Source organism: Gigantopelta aegis, chromosome 7 (genome assembly GCF_016097555.1).
Source record: "Gigantopelta aegis isolate Gae_Host chromosome 7, Gae_host_genome, whole genome shotgun sequence".
Classification (NCBI taxonomy): Eukaryota; Metazoa; Mollusca; class Gastropoda; order Neomphalida; family Peltospiridae; genus Gigantopelta; species Gigantopelta aegis.
Window position 1 is genome coordinate 12029272 of NC_054705.1, and position 18590 is coordinate 12047861.

At 40.4% G+C, this 18590-nt stretch overlaps 1 protein-coding gene across 2 annotated transcripts in view; it reads left to right on the forward strand.

Annotated features, from left to right (window-relative positions):
* The window catches only part of LOC121377546 (E3 ubiquitin-protein ligase DTX4-like), a 25124-nt gene extending 7100 nt beyond the window's left edge, over positions 1 to 18024 (forward strand). For both annotated transcript variants that reach the window (XM_041505589.1, XM_041505590.1), the window contains exons 2-6: positions 5461 to 5525; positions 6980 to 7425; positions 8669 to 9603; positions 14000 to 14217; positions 17772 to 18024. In XM_041505589.1, the coding sequence (XP_041361523.1) occupies positions 5509 to 5525; positions 6980 to 7425; positions 8669 to 9603; positions 14000 to 14217; positions 17772 to 17847 (1692 nt within the window). In that variant the 5' untranslated portion in view covers positions 5461 to 5508 and the 3' untranslated portion in view covers positions 17848 to 18024. The remainder of the gene's footprint in view (positions 1 to 5460; positions 5526 to 6979; positions 7426 to 8668; positions 9604 to 13999; positions 14218 to 17771) is intronic.
* The last annotated feature ends 566 nt before the right edge of the window (positions 18025 to 18590 follow it).

Consider the following 18590-nt stretch of genomic DNA (forward strand, 5'->3'; position numbering starts at 1 on the left):
AACCTGACTTGTAAAACAGCATAAATGACGTAATAATATAATAAACTATTTAACTAAATATATTTCAAGTTGCATTAACGGAACAAAATGGGGTTATAGTGTTTTCCTCTGTTTAATAATCCAAAGGAAAAATGTACACTATTATGCCTATTGATATGCTACGTCCGAGCAAAAACGACAACCCATGATACCCAAGTGATAATTTCTTTTCTTTGGGACTACGTAATTGGTCAGTTCTGTGGTTTTAGATGGAAAAGTCTACTTAATCAATAGTTTTACAGAACTATTTACAGTAATAAACCATGTCCATTACAATTTTAGGGGCGACAGGTAATATTCCACAATACCGGTATGTATTTTTGTGTCTAGACAGCGTCAATTAATTGGCTCGTCTGGTTACCAATCAAATACACACCTGCCAATCAGGAATCAACGGTAGAAGCAACTAACAGCATAGACCAATTAACTAAGAAAACACTCAGTGTATCATTTCAGTACGTAGGTTAATGCATGGGCAAAACATTGTGAATTATTTCGACTTGTTGTGTAGCCACTTTGACAATGGTATTTTATTTTGTATTGAAAAATAATATATATAGTGCTGGATATACTTATTGCTGGCTTACTGGGATGTGTATTATTACAGAACATTTCAATGTATGACTATTTATCATCCCGCAAAAACCAGGTAGATTGTGTTTCTCTAGTTCTAAGGCTCATTCCTGACGTGACGCGTTAAGTATTACGTAACCACCAGCTCGCCAGAGGGCGTACTCACTGAGATAGTACAAAATGGCTGCGCCCGTTATATATAATAGTCGTCACATTTAGCTGTTTTATTAATTAACTATACGATTATACTTGTTGATATTAAGCAATAATGTGCATTATATATCGTTGAATATGCATACCAGGCCAAATCCCTTAATTGTCCTCTCCTTTAAGACAGGTGGCCGCTGAGTACAGGTTGTCACATATGTAGTCTTTAAAACATTTGTTGTTGTTTCTTTTTTTACAGTCTGTATTGCTAATCAATGGATGTGTGCTTCACAGTTGACTATAAATCTCCTTCAGAAATAATGCAAATGGAATGTATTAAATTAACCGTTTTCTTTAATTTCTACTTCATGTGGTGTATTGTCATAGTAAGTGAATCTATAAATGTCAAGCATAGCATGCCCAGAGACAATTAGATGCGTTCCAGAGTCATACTTTTTTAATTGATACACAGTAGAGATGTCAGGACTGAATGGGTACTAGTATACATTCTAGTTTCAGTACAGTTTATAAACAAGTACAAACATCGCATATATTCCAGTTTAGTATTATATAATCATTTTACACAAAAAAGAGCAGAAATCGGATGAAAAGCTTTTAAAAATCATATCCCTGTATATGCAAACATGTTATACATTATATAATGTCCATACTGTATATAACAAAATACTAATATATTTCACCATATAGACATACATGTATGTAGAACTAGATACACAAAATGCATTAATTTTTTTCATACATCCTATATTAATACTAATACTGCAGAATTTTGTTATGTATGTCCATTGCTTTCTTAATGTATATAGCTAGATTTATCATGATTAAGTATTCTTCAGACTGAAAACGTTGCACAATATTTTCAAGTTGGCAAAGTATACAGGTGGTGTTGTGTGCTGGGCCCGGTAACCTAAAGCACTCATAACACTTACGTCAGACGTACACCATGCATAATGTGTGGCGTACGTCTGACGTAAGTGTTATGAGTGCTTTGTGCTACCGGGCCCTGGTCTCTTTACACTTGTTTACATGTAGCCATACACATGTGTGATATCGGTGTGTGATACCAGCAATAGCACACAGTGGTCCCTTCAACAGGTGTGTAAGAAGAGTGAATATCACACATGTTGTGTGCTGGTTTCTTTACACTTGTTTACATGTAGCCATACACATGTGTGATATCGGTGTGTGATACCAGCAATAGCACACAGTGGTCCCTTCAACAGGTGTGTAAGAAGAGTGAATATCACACATGTTGTTGTGTGCTGGTCTCTTTACACTTGTTTACATTTAGCCATACACATGTGATATCGGTGTGTGATACCAGCAATATCACACAGTGGTCCAATCAACGGGTGTGTAAGGAGAGTGAATATCACACATGTTGTGGTGTTGTGTGCTGGTTTCTTTACACTTGTTTACTTTCTCATAATCAAATAAATCTGTCGTTAAACCATTCGGGAAGACATATTCACTGTACTCAATGGGCTGGTGTCAAAAGACAAGGATTAACCGCGAGAACAAACAAAATCCAACTCAATCGACACTACAGAATGAAAACCCGGTCATGCAGGTTTACCTAGACTTGATACAGTTCTTATATATACTCTTCAAAAAACAGTAGAGGAACTCTAATAAGAATTTACAATTGCCAAAACTGTAAGATATATTAGCTGTGGGGAATGGTTATATGATAATAGTGAATTAATTGGGCAAACATTACAACCGGTAGTCCAGTATTACAGTAGGTTTTATGACCACCAAAGATCTTGAAGGACGATTGGTAAAAATGGTAAAAAATAACCATATTTAATTAGCTTACATTATTCTAGGACAAAATAAAAATCAATCTTGTAGTTTTAACTCACACTAACAGCAGCACATGCTTTATGCTTTGTAATATGATACATCATGTATTTTGGTAAAATGTTTTGGGTTTTTGGGGTTGTTGTTTTTTGTTATCTTTATTTTTCTTTCAATATTTATTTTATTAGTAGTCTACTAGCATTTGCAATATTTAAATCAAACGTGTGTGCGCTTCATCTGTAGGAGGATAGCCACTCCTAAGGAAATGTTATCCCTCTTACATCGCCACAAAATGTATTTCATCCCTCTGGCATTGCCACAAAGAGGACTGCCACCCAGACTAATTTATATATGAATTTTAACTTTATTCATTATGACGTTACATGCCAAGTCATCAGTTTCCTTTTGAAGCAAATGGACTATATATGATGAGCACATGGTTATTGTTCAACAAAGAACATTCTAGTTTTGAATTTGGCTGTGCAGTTAAATTTCAATGTGATAACTGGAGGGCTAGTTAAATTTGAGAAGGGCCAGTAAGATTTTTCTTCAACTGGCCCTGCTGGCGACCATGGTTTTCATGTTAATTTTCAACCCTGCCAATTGACTAGAGGATCTGGAGGACACTCCCCCGTAACAAAATGGAGTTTAGGATCCCTTGGACATGTTTTTCGAGCCATCTGTAATACAAATTCCTTGGTCTCCATCACCATGGTTCGTGCACACTATATAATGAGTTGATATAAAAAATTAAATTCTTCCATATATGACAACAGTATTGTGGAAAATAGTGTTCTGAGCATTATGAATAAAATCAAATGTTCCAATAAAATATATTCTGTTACAGTTAGGCTGAATTGAAACATAAATCATGCAGTAATGAGTATTTAATTTTGTCAAAAGGTCAACTAAATTTTTTTTAAATGCACAAAACAATTTGGGTGTGGTGCCATAACCGAATATAATCAGGGGTACAGAAATGAAAAACATTTCACTGGCCTGCCGGAACAGAACCAACTAAAATTTACTAGCACGCCACAATTTATACTAATCCACCAGCCTAAAAAAACTATACATTAAAGGGACATTCCTGAGTTTGCTGCATTGTAAGATGTTTCTGACAAATAAAATATTTTTACGATTAAACTTGCATATTAAATATATTTTCTTGTTTAGAATATCAGTGTCTGTATATTCAATGTGTTTCTGGTCGTCTTAATATTTGTAAGAGGCCCAAACTGCATTTTGTCTTCAAATAATTTCGTACGTACGAAAAAATATATTTTAGGAAATAAAATGAACTTTAACCTAATACAAAGGTTTGAACGATCAGAAACACGTTTAACATACAGCCATTAATATATTATGCACAAAAATATATTTGATATGTAATTACAATCGTTAAAAAGTCGGTAACATTTTAAAAAGTGCAGCAAACTCAGGAATGTCCCTTTAACGTTTAATAATATTATAATATGCCGTCTTCACATCAAATGATATACATGTATATATTTTGAAATATTCCAATAGACAGTTTTTCACACTTCTTTCAAACAGATTTACAACATTCAAAAATATTTATAAAATAAAAACAAAATACCGTCGGTCAGAAAAAGACAGATCGCCCATCAGACTGATAGTTGTATTTACACGTCTGTGAGAATTTTTACTCGCATAGTGCTTTCTGCACCCCTGGTAATGAAAATAATGTAACAAGTTTTGTATCTTCTTTGAAGACTACATACATCAGAATTACTGTTTGACATCCAATAGCAGATGATTAATTATTCTGTGCTCGGGTAGTAGTCTATATATATATATATATATATATATATATAGCCACTGAAGTTATAAGTAATGAAGGCCTCCATTGTGGTTGTATTAATGGAATTCATCTTTGAATGCAATATTTAGCATGATGTGTGTACGGTAGTTGACTGAACTTGAGCACAAAAAGATCCATGCAAAATGTGGCATATGGCAATTAATACAAAGAAAGCAGACGACAGTGCAGGTCGAAAGAGAAGTGGTCAGAATTTTCTTTAGCCGGCAATACAGTTGAATTTGTGCATAACGGAGAGAAGTGGTCAGAATTTTCTTTAGCCGGCAATACAGTTGAATTTGGGCATAACGGAGAGAAGTGGTTAGAATTTTCTTTAGCCGGCAATACAGTTGAATTTGGGCATAACGGAGAGAAGTGGTCAGAATTTTCTTTAGCCGGCAATATAGTTGAATTTGTGCATAACGGAGAGAAGTGGTCAGAATTTTCTTTAGCCAGCAATACAGTTGAATTTGTGCATAATGATGCACTCATAAGCACCAGGCTGCAAATACAGTTGAATTTGTGCATAACAGTGCACTCATAAGCACCAGGCTGCAATACAGTTGAATTTGTGCATAACGGTGCACTCATAAGCACGGCTGCAAAAGCATCATGCACTCCACAAACCAGTTTTTATTTTTCTTAATAACATACCTTTAAACATATAATTTGCTTAATATTTCTGACTTAATCCAGTCTAGGTGTATGTATTATCGATGACGAATTGAATGTATATTGTAAGTTTTGGACATTTTACTGTCATAATGAATTCACGTAGTTTATTAATAGTACTGAACTGTTCGTGTGTTGGTGATACAAGTAAGACTTATTTTGAACATTATCTACCTTCCTTTCTCTCCTCTCACTCTTTGACTTTCTCTCTCTCTCTCTCTCTCTCTCTCTCTCTCTCTCTCTCTCTCTCTCTCTCTCTCTCTCTCTCTCTCTCTCTCATAACCAGACATATCCACAGTCACACATATTCATAAATAGCTAGCTCACACACACACACATTTTGTAATAGCTGCATTTCCAACTTTGTTATTTTATTATTTCAGATGATCTCAGTATAAATGGTATAAACTTGGAACTGAAATTTTAACTACATGTATAAGAAATACAAGTAAGTATTTAATTTATAAGTAAGTCTTTTATATGTGTCAGAAAATGTCAGCAATGGGGTTGGGGGAGGTATATATATTAATTCGCTTTTCAGCTGGGTTGGGGAGGGGGCATTGCACAATCTTTAAAGATGGGGATCAAAGGCCACCCCACTTTTTATTTTTTTTATATGCAAAAATCTTTTTCTCCGTCTATCTTTGTGTCATCTATCTTTATACTTTTTGGGCGTGATGTAGCCCAGTGTTAAAAGCATTCGGTTGATGCACGGTGGGCCTATTGGGCTATTTCTCATTCCAACCAGTGCACCACGACTGGTATGTGCTATCCTGTCTGTGGGATAATGCATATAAAAGTTACTAAATGTTTGACATCCAATAGCTGATGATTATTATATCAATGTGCTCTAGTGGTGTCGTTAAACAAAACAAACTTAAACTTTAACTTTTACGCACGCTAATGGCAGGAGGTTCAGTAATCTGCCATGATAGCAGGTACAATTTAGATTTATGTGGAAAAAGAAGGTATCTGTCTTCCAATATATTTGGCCTAATTGGGGGTCTTTTCTGTTCACGTTATCTCAGCCTTTTCTATACCAGAAGCTTACAAGCTATTATTTGGTACACAGGGCACCATATTTCTTAAGAACTATTGTTCCATTCACATAGTGTTTTCCCTGGCCTGTATTAGCATGGTGCGGCACCATGACTCATTAGTCTAGCACCATCTTGCCTTAATCAGCACCATGCTGCCCTGAGATTAAACAAGCCTGTTTCAGTAATTAATTCTAAAATTGCCTTTATAAAGCATGCCGTGACAACTTGGTAGGGAAATTGCATATCGGTTAAATGCAACTTTAGAATCGTGACCCACCAGTTGTGGTTGACCATGCATTACGTTTTAACAGTAAAAGTATCAAATGTTTTAATTTCACTATAAGGTGTATACTACCAAATCAAATCCCATAGATGATAATACATGTGTAGTAACATATTTGGCTAAAACTCCTACCTACAGCATATCAATCAACATAAAATTGGGGGTCAAGCTGATCATTTCTGAGATGACGGGTAGCGTCTATGACTACCTTAGTTCCACACAAAATTCGAGTACTTTTTTTTACAGGTACCCCATACATGTTTCAAGCACAAGACTACTTGACACAGTGGTACTAGATGAAATAAAATTGCATATTTTTTTTACCCAGATGAAACTATTTCTTTTTACAGCCAACACTCATATTTATCACCAATCACAGGACTTGTGGTGTTCACTTCTCTATCAACAGTTGGGTGCACGTCGAACTTCGACCCAGCCTGAAATTATTTGGTTTAGTACTACCTATAGCCAATGATTAATTACACTGTGTTCTAGTAATAAACCAGACTTAAAATTTTTACTTTTTGTTTAAATAAGCTGAGGTGTTTTTTAGCATACATTCCTTTCCTTTGTTAACAGATCAGAGAAACGTACTGAAGAGTACGTGATGTCGGAGGCCTCCAGCCGCCCATCCTCCGACCAAGGAACTAAAGAGTTTACCACGAAGCACAACATCAAGGTAAAAGTCTTTTCTGCTGATATTTCGAAAGTCCCCACGAAGGCTGTGGTGGCAGAAGTTAACGGTAAACCTCCAGATGAACTGCCCCCAGAGACTACACTGCTTTATCAAGCCGTGGGGCCACAGCTGAGAACAATTGAAAAGGAGAGCACATGCCAAGAAGGGATACTAATTTCTCGCACCGGCGGAACGAAACTAAAGATTGACTTACTGTTCCATGTCCACATAATTGCATTTTCGTCAAAGAATCCAGATGTCTGGGTAGGAGAGATGAAAAAGACTTACGAAGGCATTTTTAAAACGGCAAATCTCCGGAAAATTAGATCTCTGACGATGCCGTTATTGTGTAAGTACGTCGGTGGGCCCATTGAGCTATTTATATTTCTCATTCCAGCCAGTGCACCACGACTGGTATATCAAAGGCTGTGGTATGTGCTATCCTGTCTGTGGGATGCTACATATAAAAGATCCTTTACTACTGATGAAAATATGTAGCGGGTTTCCTCTCTAAGACTATATGTCAGAATTAACAAATGTTTTTCATCTAATAGCTGATGATTAATAAATCTCGTGTGCTCTAGCGGTGGCGTTAAACAAAACTAATTTGTTTTTATTACGTAAGTATATTGCTTTAACTCTTTTGCCAGTGGAGTCTCAGTAATAGAGCATTTAACTGAGGTTTTTCAGGGGAGTTTTGTTTGGGGGGGGGGGGGGGGGGGTCCCAACCTTTATGAAGTAAACAAGCGAGATATAGGTATTACTTTTCCAATCGCAATACTGGCAGCAGCGGAGATGCTGTTGATGTTTGCATTAAAGTTGAACATTTAAGGATTGTCTGTTATTTCTTTTACATTCATCAGGGTATGAACAAAAAAAAAAGATCATCCGCAAACTGTGAATCGGCAAAGGCGTTCTCATATAACTTTACAGATTATAATTTTTTTTGTTCATACCCAGATGAACGTAAAAGAAATAACAGACAATACATATACAGACAATAAATTCGAATCATACTTGCTAAGAATAACACTGTCCTGCTGAATCCGCTTCTGATATGGTAGCTACAGGTATTTTTCAAAAACAAATTTACAAGGGTTTGGGGAATTATATTAGGCAGGTTTTTAGCTGAGGGTAGTATAATGGTGTTTAGTGAGACATACTTCAAGGGTGTCACTAATTCTTTTACAGAGATTTTGAAATAATAATTTTACTGGATTTCCCATTCACAGTTTTGTTAAAATCTTTTCTAATATATTTTTTGTTCTTCTACAGGGGTGGGACGTAACCCAGTGGTAAAGCAGTTGCTTGATATGCGATCTTTCTGGAATCAATCCCCATCAGTAGGCCCATTGGGCTATTTCGCACTCCATCCAGTGCACCACGACTGGTGTATCAAAGACTGGTATGTGCTATCCTGTCTGTGATCCCTTGCTATTAATGGAAAAATGTAGTGGGTGTCCTCTCCAAGACTATATGTCAAAATTATCAAATGTTTGACATCCAATATCCGATGATTAATAAATCAATGTGCTCTAGTGGTGTCGTTAAATAAAACAACACTTTTTGTTCTTCTAATAATTTTATTGCAGCTGGTGGTGCCCCAACTGATGTGGCTGCAGAAGCAGTTGTACGAGCTATTGCGGCTTACAAATCGAGTGGAACCGTGCGAGAGTTCAACATTGTCACTCTGGACAGAAAACTCACTTCAGAAATTGTTTCAGTTTGTAAACAGATATTTCAAAATCAAAGTGAAATTGAAAGTGATGCCTCTCAAAACTATGAACCAGAATCCTCGACCTCTGGGGACCTGAAGAAGAAAACTCTAGAAAAGACTAACGCGAAACACGGGACAGAAAAGTTGAAACAACGTACTAGAAAAAGTCTAGACTCTTCCACTAATGCCACCAGTTCTGAGATCACAGTTGACCAATTAGCAATAATCGACAATTCCAATCAAAGGAATGGTCCGCTGAAAAATGATGATGGGCTTGATAATGGGAAAAGTTCTTCAGAAGGTAGTACAGGCAATGCTTCAAAAATTCCAGTAAAGAAAAGTGGTCAGACTGCAGTGGTGAATGGAGCGACTGGTGACGCAATACATGGAAATGATGTAGGTAAAGATGAGGATGGGGAAAAAGATGATGTTGATGATGATTCTCCTAATGATGATGCAAAGAGAGTAGAAAAAGAAGTGAAGAAAGGAGGAAATCAAGATGAAACTGCAGCAGAGAAAGAAGAACGGAAACAAGAGGAAGATGATAACACCTGTGTTATTTGCATGGACACGATCACGGACCGCAAGAAGCTGGAGAAATGTGGTCACGTGTTTTGTAGAGCGTGTATAGACAAGTGCTTCCAGACGTTCAAGCCCATCTGCCCATCCTGTAACACTGTGTACGGTATCATCATGGGAGACCAGCCCCCAGGCTCCATGACATGTACCACTGCGAGCGACCGTCTGCCAGGCTACGAACAGTACAGCACCATAGTGATTAACTACAGCTTCAGCAATGGAATCCAAACGGTGGGTACTTGTGTGCTCTCTCACTCTCACTCTCACTATCTGTGTCTCTCTGTCTGTCTGTCTCTCTCTGCCTCTTCCTCATGTCTCTCTCTCTCTGCCTCTCCCTCTATCTCTGTTTCTGTCTCCCCGTCTCTCTGTTTCTCTCTCTCCATCCCTCCTTCTCTCTCCCGTCTCTCTCTGCCTCTCTCTCTCACTCCTAGCAATTTGGTGACTCATTTCTGGAAGATCCAATCATCCACTTGCAATGTGATTTCTCACAGGTTGTGTGTCTGACTCACCTACAACTGTTGATTGTTGGTTTTAATACTGTGTATGAACCTTTTAATCAAGTGAAAAACTTTAAATCTAGAGTACGATTCCATACAAATAAACACATACAAATGTGATCATAGCAATTAATTTGTACTATGTATCTAGTAATGTAAATTTAACTTTAAGTTGAGAATCGAGAGTATAATAACATGCAATAGTGACAATGGTGACAATGGGCAGAATTTTGAAAATAGCAATTAGTCAAAAAGTTAATAGATTAAATTAAAAAAAATTAAAAAGGTTACAAGCCAAAAATAAAAAACGAATTGACTGCTCGGCCGAATATTTATATAATTTGGAGCATTTTAGAAGGACAGTCCAAAATTAAATGAAAGAAAGAAGAGAGGATCGGACTATTTAATAATATTTAAATTTGAATGCAGATATGTCCACGCGAGTGGCCTCGTTAAGGCCGTTTGGGTGCACAGCTTAAAGGGACGAGATGGGTTGCATCCCGTCAAGAAAACCCCTAGATTGACAGTCAATAGACATTGAAAGTGTAGTGCTGTGCTGAAATACAGATCTTGAGAAGCTGGATCCGTCTGAACGAGAGAGAGTATCAGACTAGGGTATAGTCTAGTCGTCATGGGTTGGTATAGTGGTGCGGACTCCGGAGGATACGAGATGGTATCACTATAAAGCAAGGTAAAGTCTAGAAAAAGAGTAGTAGGGGCCGACCCCGCTTCCTATTTCTTCTTAGAGTGGGGCGGTCAATCTTCCAGTGCTGCTAGGACAGGCTCGGACATGTAGAGACTAAACGCGAACAACCGTGGCATTCTGCAGAATGGCCGTCATACGAGTCACGAAAAAAACAAGTCGACAGTCAGACGTAGAAATGACGTGAAGGCAAGGAATCTCGCTAAAAAAGAATCCAACCTGGTGGTGCAGGCTGTCGAAACGAGAAGCGTTCCAGCGTTCAATCGGTTCCAATGGCCGCATACATCCCAGTACAAAACTTCATTTCGCTGACAAAAACAACGAAATGAAGGACCCCCAAGTCGAGCACACGAAAGCACGTGCAGTGTGCACAAGCGAAACAAACACGTCTTACCGCGTGGAGCTCCAGACTGGGAATGCCAGTGTCCGATGTCTTTGAGGGTATCCTCCATTGACTCAACACCATCTCGGCGGGCTGTGCATAAATTCATGAGCTTGGATTGCAGTTTGACAGTGTTACGGCGTACACATTTTGCTGGGCTCTCACCCCTGTTCTCTCACAGTAACCGTGTGGATGCCATAGCCTGGTCTTTTTGAAGACTGTCTATGGCACACCAGATGGTTGGGTGAGCATGTCCAATAAGCTTGGCAAAGGCATTATTCCAGCCTTCACATACGTTGGTGGTTAGAGATCCATCAAACAATTTATAAACATTGCTAATTACTATCAAGTTCTTTCATTATATTATTTTATTATTTAAGGATTTTTCCAAGGCTTCCCAGTTACATTAATCTCTAAGATCAAACATGGCTCTAAGATCAAACATTTTACAAAAATTATAATTCCAAGTCTATGAGTAGCTTCATTTAAAGCCTTGAAGTCTATGTCGTGTAACATACACTAAATAACAACATAACTAAATATATTTCAGAGAATTATTTATAAAAAATTAAAACAATTATCCATCTATATCAACATTTTACTAATTTTACCACCATAAAAAATAAACAAATAAGAGGAGGTTTTGACCATTTGACTATTTATCGCAGGGGTTTTTGACTGGAGTTTTTTTTGACTGAGGGGTTTTTGACCGGAGGGGGTTTTGACCTGGATTCGGAGGAACTACAATGTAGCTTAGTCAGTAGAGCCAGTGGCAAGGCAAGTATTGCGCCCCCTAACCAGTGGACCGTTAGCACTCCCCGAGTCTCTTCCAACAGTCCAGAATTTTGCACCCGGGGCAACTGTTCCGGTGATCCTGCCCACGCTACGCCGCTGCGTAGAGCACTTCATGCACCCGGGGTAACTGTCCCGGTGGTCCCGCCCATGCTACGCCACTGCGTAGAGCACTTCATGCACCCGGGGTAACTGTCCCAGTGGTCCCGCCCACGCTACGCCACTGCGTAGAGCACTTCATGCACCCGGGGTAACTGTCCCAGTGGTCCCGCCCACGCTACGCCACTGCGTAGAGCACTTCATGCACCCGGGGTAACTGTCCCGGTGGTCCCGCCCATGCTACGCCACTGCCACTGCACCCGGGGTACGAGCACTTCATGCACCCGGGGTAACTGTCCCGGTGGTCCCGCCCATGCTACGCCCTGCGTAGAGCTTCATGCACCCACTGTCCCGGTGGTCCCGCCCATGAGCACTTCATGCACCCGGGGTAACTGTTCCGGTGGTCCCGCCCATGCTACGCCACTGCGTAGAGCACTTCATGCACCCGGGGTAACTGTCCCAGTGGTCCCGCCCACGCTACGCCACTGCGTAGAGCACTTCATGCACCCGGGGTAACTGTCCCGGTGGTCCCGCCCATGCTACACCACTGCATAGAGCACTTCATGCAACCGTCCCAGTGGCCCCGCCCACGCTATGCCGCTGTGTGGAGCACTTCATGCAACCGTCCCGGTGGCCCCGCCCACGCTACGCCACTGTGTGGAGCACTTCATGCAACCGTCCTGGTGGCCCCGCCCACGCTACGCCACTGCGTACAGTACTTCATGCACCCGGGGCAACCATCCCGGTGGCCCCACCCACGCTACGCCACTGCGTACAGTACTTCATGCACCCGGGGCAACCGTCCCGGTGGTCCCGCCCACGCTACGCCACTGCGTACAGTACTTCATGCACCCGGGGCAACCGTCTCGGTGGCCCCACCCACGCTACGCCGCTGCATACAGTACTTCATGCACCCGGGGCCACCGGGACGGTTGCCCCACCCACGCTACGCCGCTGCGTAGAGCACTTCATGCACCCGGGGCAACCGTCCCGGTGGTCCCGCCCATGCTACACCGCTGCGTAGAGCACTTCATGCACCCGGGGCAACCGTCCCGGTGGCTCCACCCACGCTACGTCACTGCGTAGAGCACTTCATGCACCCGGGGTAACCGTCCCGGTGGCCCCACCCACGCTATGCCACTGCGTACAGTACTTCATGCAACTGGGCAACCGTCCCGGTGGTCCCGACCACGCTACGCCACTGTGTAGAGCACTTCATGCACCCGGGGCAACCGTCCCGGTGGTCCCGCCCACGCTACGCCACTGCGTAGAGCACTTCATGCACCCGGGGTAACCGTCCCGGTGGTCCCACCCATGCTACGCCACTGCGTACAGTACTTCATGCACCCGGGGCAACCGTCTCGGTGGCCCCACCCATGCTACGCCGCTGCATACAGTACTTCATGCACCCGGGCAACCGTCCCGGTGGTCCCGACCACGCTATGCCACTGTGTAGAGCACTTCATGCACCCGGGGCAACCGTCCCGGTGGTCCCGCCCACGCTACGCCACTGCGTAGAGTACTTCATGCACCCGTACCCGCCCCGCCCACGCTACGCCACTGCGTAGAGTACTTCATGCTTTAAGTACTTGCAGAGTTCGAAATAAGCAGTTTGTCCTGACAAGTAAAAATCTGCTTGGACAACCAAAATGTACCTCAATGGTTGTCCAGTGCACAAGTAAAAAATTTCAATGCAGTTTCATTTTGAATAAAGCAAAACATTCATTTGGACAAATGAAAATATTGGCGGACAAGTAGATTTGTAGATTTGTAAAAATTCTGCTTATTTCTATCGCTGATTTGGATCAAGGATCGAATACCTTCGGTGAACCCATTCCCTGATTGTTTTGGGGGTTTTCATACCCAGCCAGTGCCCCACGACTGAAATTTCAAGTGTTGTGGTATGTGCTGCCTTGTCTGTTTGGGGAAGTGTATATAAAACATCACTTGCTGATAATGAAAAAATGCACCATGTTTTCTACATGTCACAGTCACAAAACGGAAATAACCAAAAAATCACACTATTTTTGTGTGCAATTTAGAAAACAGTTGGCTCAGAAATAAATATATTAAACTTGTAGTAAATTCCATAGTCGGGGGAAAAGGTGTTCTCTGTGGGAAGGACTATTGATTCTTTTCTTTCTCTCAACGCAGAAGGACCACCCACATCCTGGCAAACTGTATTACGGAACACACAGGACGGCATATCTGCCTGACAGTCCAGATGGACGGAAAGTTCGCCGTCTGCTCCAGAAAGCCTTTGACCGGAAGCTGACGTTTACAGTTGGTCGCTCAGCAACAACAGGCAAAGACGACTGTGTAATATGGAATGATATCCACCATAAGACTAACACCCATGGTGGAGCACAGGGGTATGACGATTTGTATAGCTTCATTCATTTTAACTTTATTCTCAAGCATATTTACATGTACAGAAATCTGTCCAGCAATTCTATGGGTCTGAACATAGGCCCCTTCCCAAAAGAAAGTTGTTCTGAAAATTCCCAATTTCTGTACTAAAAATTCTCTCTCTCTCTATATATATATATTAATAAATTATGTCTGTTCTAATAAATTAATTTAACAGTGGTATACAGCATCATTCAATGGCCTGAAAACATATCCCAAGTATGACTTACTCGCACTAATTTTCACAATCTATGGTTTTCCATCAAACTCCTGACAGGCATATCATATTCCTCAGGCGTATCTTGTTATAATTCACATGCTAAGGTGAGCTAATAATCACTCTCCTTGAACCAGTCTCAGATGAGTGTTGGTGAGCAAGAGTGATCACTCACCTTAAACAGTGAGATCTGCCTAAGAGAGCTGTAAATTAAAACAGGGAACAGCTAGCGTTTCAAAATGTTAGGTAACCAGAAGTCAATTCACATGAATTTTACCTCTAGTCCATCTCATCCATCTACAAAAACCAGGGTTTCTAGATTATGGTAGCCCCACTACCATGGCTACTGATATTCATTGCTGGGCTAGTAAATATCTACTATTGCCATGCCCGATGGCTAGCAGAGCTCTAGATTATGGTAGCCCCACTACCATGGCTACTGATATTCATTGCTGGGCTAGTAAATATCTACTATTGCCATGCCCGATGGCTAGCAGAGCTCTAGATTATGGTAGCCCCACTACCATGGCTACTGATATTCATTGCTGGGCTAGTAAATATCTACTATTGCCATGCCCGATGGCTAGCAGAGCTCTAGATTATGGTAGCCCCACTCCCATGGCTACTGATATTCATTGCTGGGTTAGTAAATATCTACTATTGCCGTGCCCGATGGCTAGTGAAAACAAAGTTGTTAAATGCTGTATTTAAGTCTACTTAGTAAATATGAATATCCTGCCCCTACCCCAACCCCCAATGTTAACCGTTTTTAATCTAGATCTCCCTCTTTAGGTAACATATCTATTAGTAAAATTGTATTACGCAAAGTAGGGCTAGTGAATTTTTAATCGTGGCTGGTACATTTTTAAAGTCACTGATCCCATGGCTAGTGGATTTTGTAAAAATTCTAGAAGCCTTGAAAACATTTTGTAAATAATTTCAGTTTGGTTTGATGTAAGAAGAAACGTTAAAGTGTTTTGGAAATAGTAATAAATCACTATTTTTGTGTGCAATTTAGAAAACAATTGGCTCAGAAATAAATAATTTGTGGAGTAAATTCCATAGTATGAAAAAAGGCGTTCCCTTTGGGAAGTTAGGACTATAGGTAACTGATTGTCCGATTACGATCAGTTATTTTTGTGTAACCTGCCACGAAACATTATTTTTCAACTCTGGTGATGCTACATTTTCAAGTTTTAACTTTCAGTTATTAATACACTTCATCACATAACCTATTGGCAGGTCTTGTGAATTCTAAGTTTTTTCTTACACACCCGTTGGTGAGAACATCATGTGTTATTTTTGATAACACATGGTTGTTTACACATGTACGTGTGTGTTAACAATTTCAAGACATACGACTGGCTGCTCCTAGGTGATGACTAGGTAACCAGTGCCATACATCCAATAAGAAACAACATGGTGGAAATCGATTACACTGTGATGTATAGTTAATCTCACAATCATGTGTCTGTGACGTATAGTTAATCTCACAATCATGTGTCTGTGACGTATAGTTAATCTCACAATCATGTGTCTGTGACGTATAGTTAATCTCACAATCATGTGTCTGTGACGCATAGTTAATCTCACAATCATGTGTCTGTGACGCATAAGTTAGCTACATCTACAATGGCTGTAAATAACTTTTAGTTGAAAAAGATGTTAAAATTTGCTTAAAACCTGGGTTTTTTTAGGAGATGTATGAAATAGAATAATACATTCATGTCCGTTAGATACCATTTATCTCACAACTCATTGTTTAAAAACATATCAAACTCGCTTTTGCTCGTTAGATGCATTTTAAAACAACTCGTCATGAGATAAATGGTATCTAACGGCCTCTCATGTAACAACATACAAACAGTACAACAGTTTGCATAAAATATTGCCACCTGTACAACTTGGTGAGTGGGAGTCAGTACTGGGTTGTGATTGATACCCGTCGGTGGACCTCTTGGGCTATTTCTTGTTCCAGCCATTCAGCTCAGTTGGTTGAGAACTTGTCTGAGATGCTTAAATTGTGCCGCAGGATCGAACAACCTCAGTGGATCCAGTCAGGTGATTGGGTCTTTTCTCGTTCCAGCCAGTGCACCACGACTGGTATATCAAAGGCTGTGGTATGTACTACCCTGTCTGTGGGATGGTGCATATATAAAAGAAAGAAAGAAAGAAATGTTTTATTTAATGATGCACTCAATACATTTCATTTATGGTTTTATGGCATCAGTCATATGGTTAAGATATTGACAGAGGAAACCTGCTGTCGCAACTTCATGGGCTACACCTTTTGATTAGCAGCAATGGTTCTTTTATGTGCACCATCCCACAGACATGGTAGTACATACCCACGGTCTTTGATATACCAGTCGTAATGCACTGGCTGGAACGAGAAATAGCCCAATGGGCACACCGACGGGGATCGATCTCACATCTGACCGCGCATCGAGTGAGTGCTTTACCACTGGGCTACGTCCCACCCCTATATAAAAGATCCGATGATACTAATGGAAAAATGTAGTGGGTTTCCTCTCTTGGGCCCGCTTCCCATGCGTGGTTTTATCGATACAATTCATTTAGTTTACGGTACATGGGACCCTTTTATTGAAAAAAAAGAGTTGATTAATGACCAATTTTTTCGTGCGTGACTGTTATAGCGCGGTGACGTCATAACGTGAAGTACACTTTGACGACATCAAATTTTGAAAAGTATTCTGCTTGCGAAGATGCACAGATAAAAAAGCATATTTCCAGTCACGGAATCGTGCATGATAAAACAAACGCACGCTGAATCACATTAATGGAAACCAGACCTAAGATTATATGTCCGAATTACCAAATGGTTGACATCCAATAGCCGATGGGGATCGGGACGTAGCCCAGTAGTAAAGCGTTCGCTTGATGCGCAGTCAGTCTAGGATCGATCCCCATCGGTGGATTAACTATTTCTCGTTCCAGCCAGTGCTCCACAACTGGTGTAACAAAGGCTGTGATATGTACTATCCTGTCTGTGGGATGGTGCATATAAAAGACCCCTTGCTACTAATCGAAAAGATTAGCCCATGATGTGGCGACAGCGGGTTTCCTCTCTCAATACCTGTGTGATCCGTAACCATATGTCTGACACCATATAACCGTAAATAAAATGTGTTGAGTGCGTCGTTAAATAAAACATTTCCTTCCTTCTAATAGCCGATGATTAATAAATCAGTGTGCTCTAGTGGTTTCATTAAACAAAACAAACTGACGTATTGGGTTGTATTTACCGATTTCTCAACAGATTCTTTCTTGCTGTTCCAGTTTTGGGTATCCGGACTCCACCTACCTGACCAGAGTACAGGAAGAACTCGCCAGCAAGGGCGTCACGGATGACTGATTCCGTGGAATTAACAGCACAGAACATTATGATATATTTACTAAATACAGCTAATTATTTTTCAGTATTATTAGCTGCATTTTTACTTACCGGTAGTCTTATTATTTTTATGCTTTTTATGCTTTCTTATTGTTAAACATTCAAATATTCATTTTATTTATTCATTCACTCCATTTATTCATTCTCTTACTCATTCATTCATTAATTCTTCCTTTCACTCATTCATACATTCTTCATTCATTCATTCATCAACCCGGGGCGGGATGTAGCCCAGTGGTAAAGCGCTCGCTTGATGTGTGGGCAGTTTGGGATCGATCCCCATCGGTGGGCTATTTCTCGGTCCAGTCAGTGCACCACAACTGGTATATCAAAGGCTGTGGTATGTGCTATCCTGTCTGTGGGAAAGTGCATATAAAAGATCCCTTGTTACTAATGGAAAAATGTAGCAGGTTTCCTCTAATGACAATGTGTCCGAATTACCAAATGTTTGACATCCAACAGCCGATGATTAATTGATCAATGTGCTCTAGTGGTGTAATTAAACAGAGCAAACTTTTCTTTTATCAATCTAATCATTCATTCATTCATGCCCCACTACTGGTTGTGATGTATCTACTATCCTTTCTATTGAAAAGTGCATATAAAAGATAATTGTATTCATTCACCCACACATTCATTTGTTAATTCCCTCCATTCATTCATTCATTCATTCATATCAAAGGTTGGAAAGTGCATATAAAAGA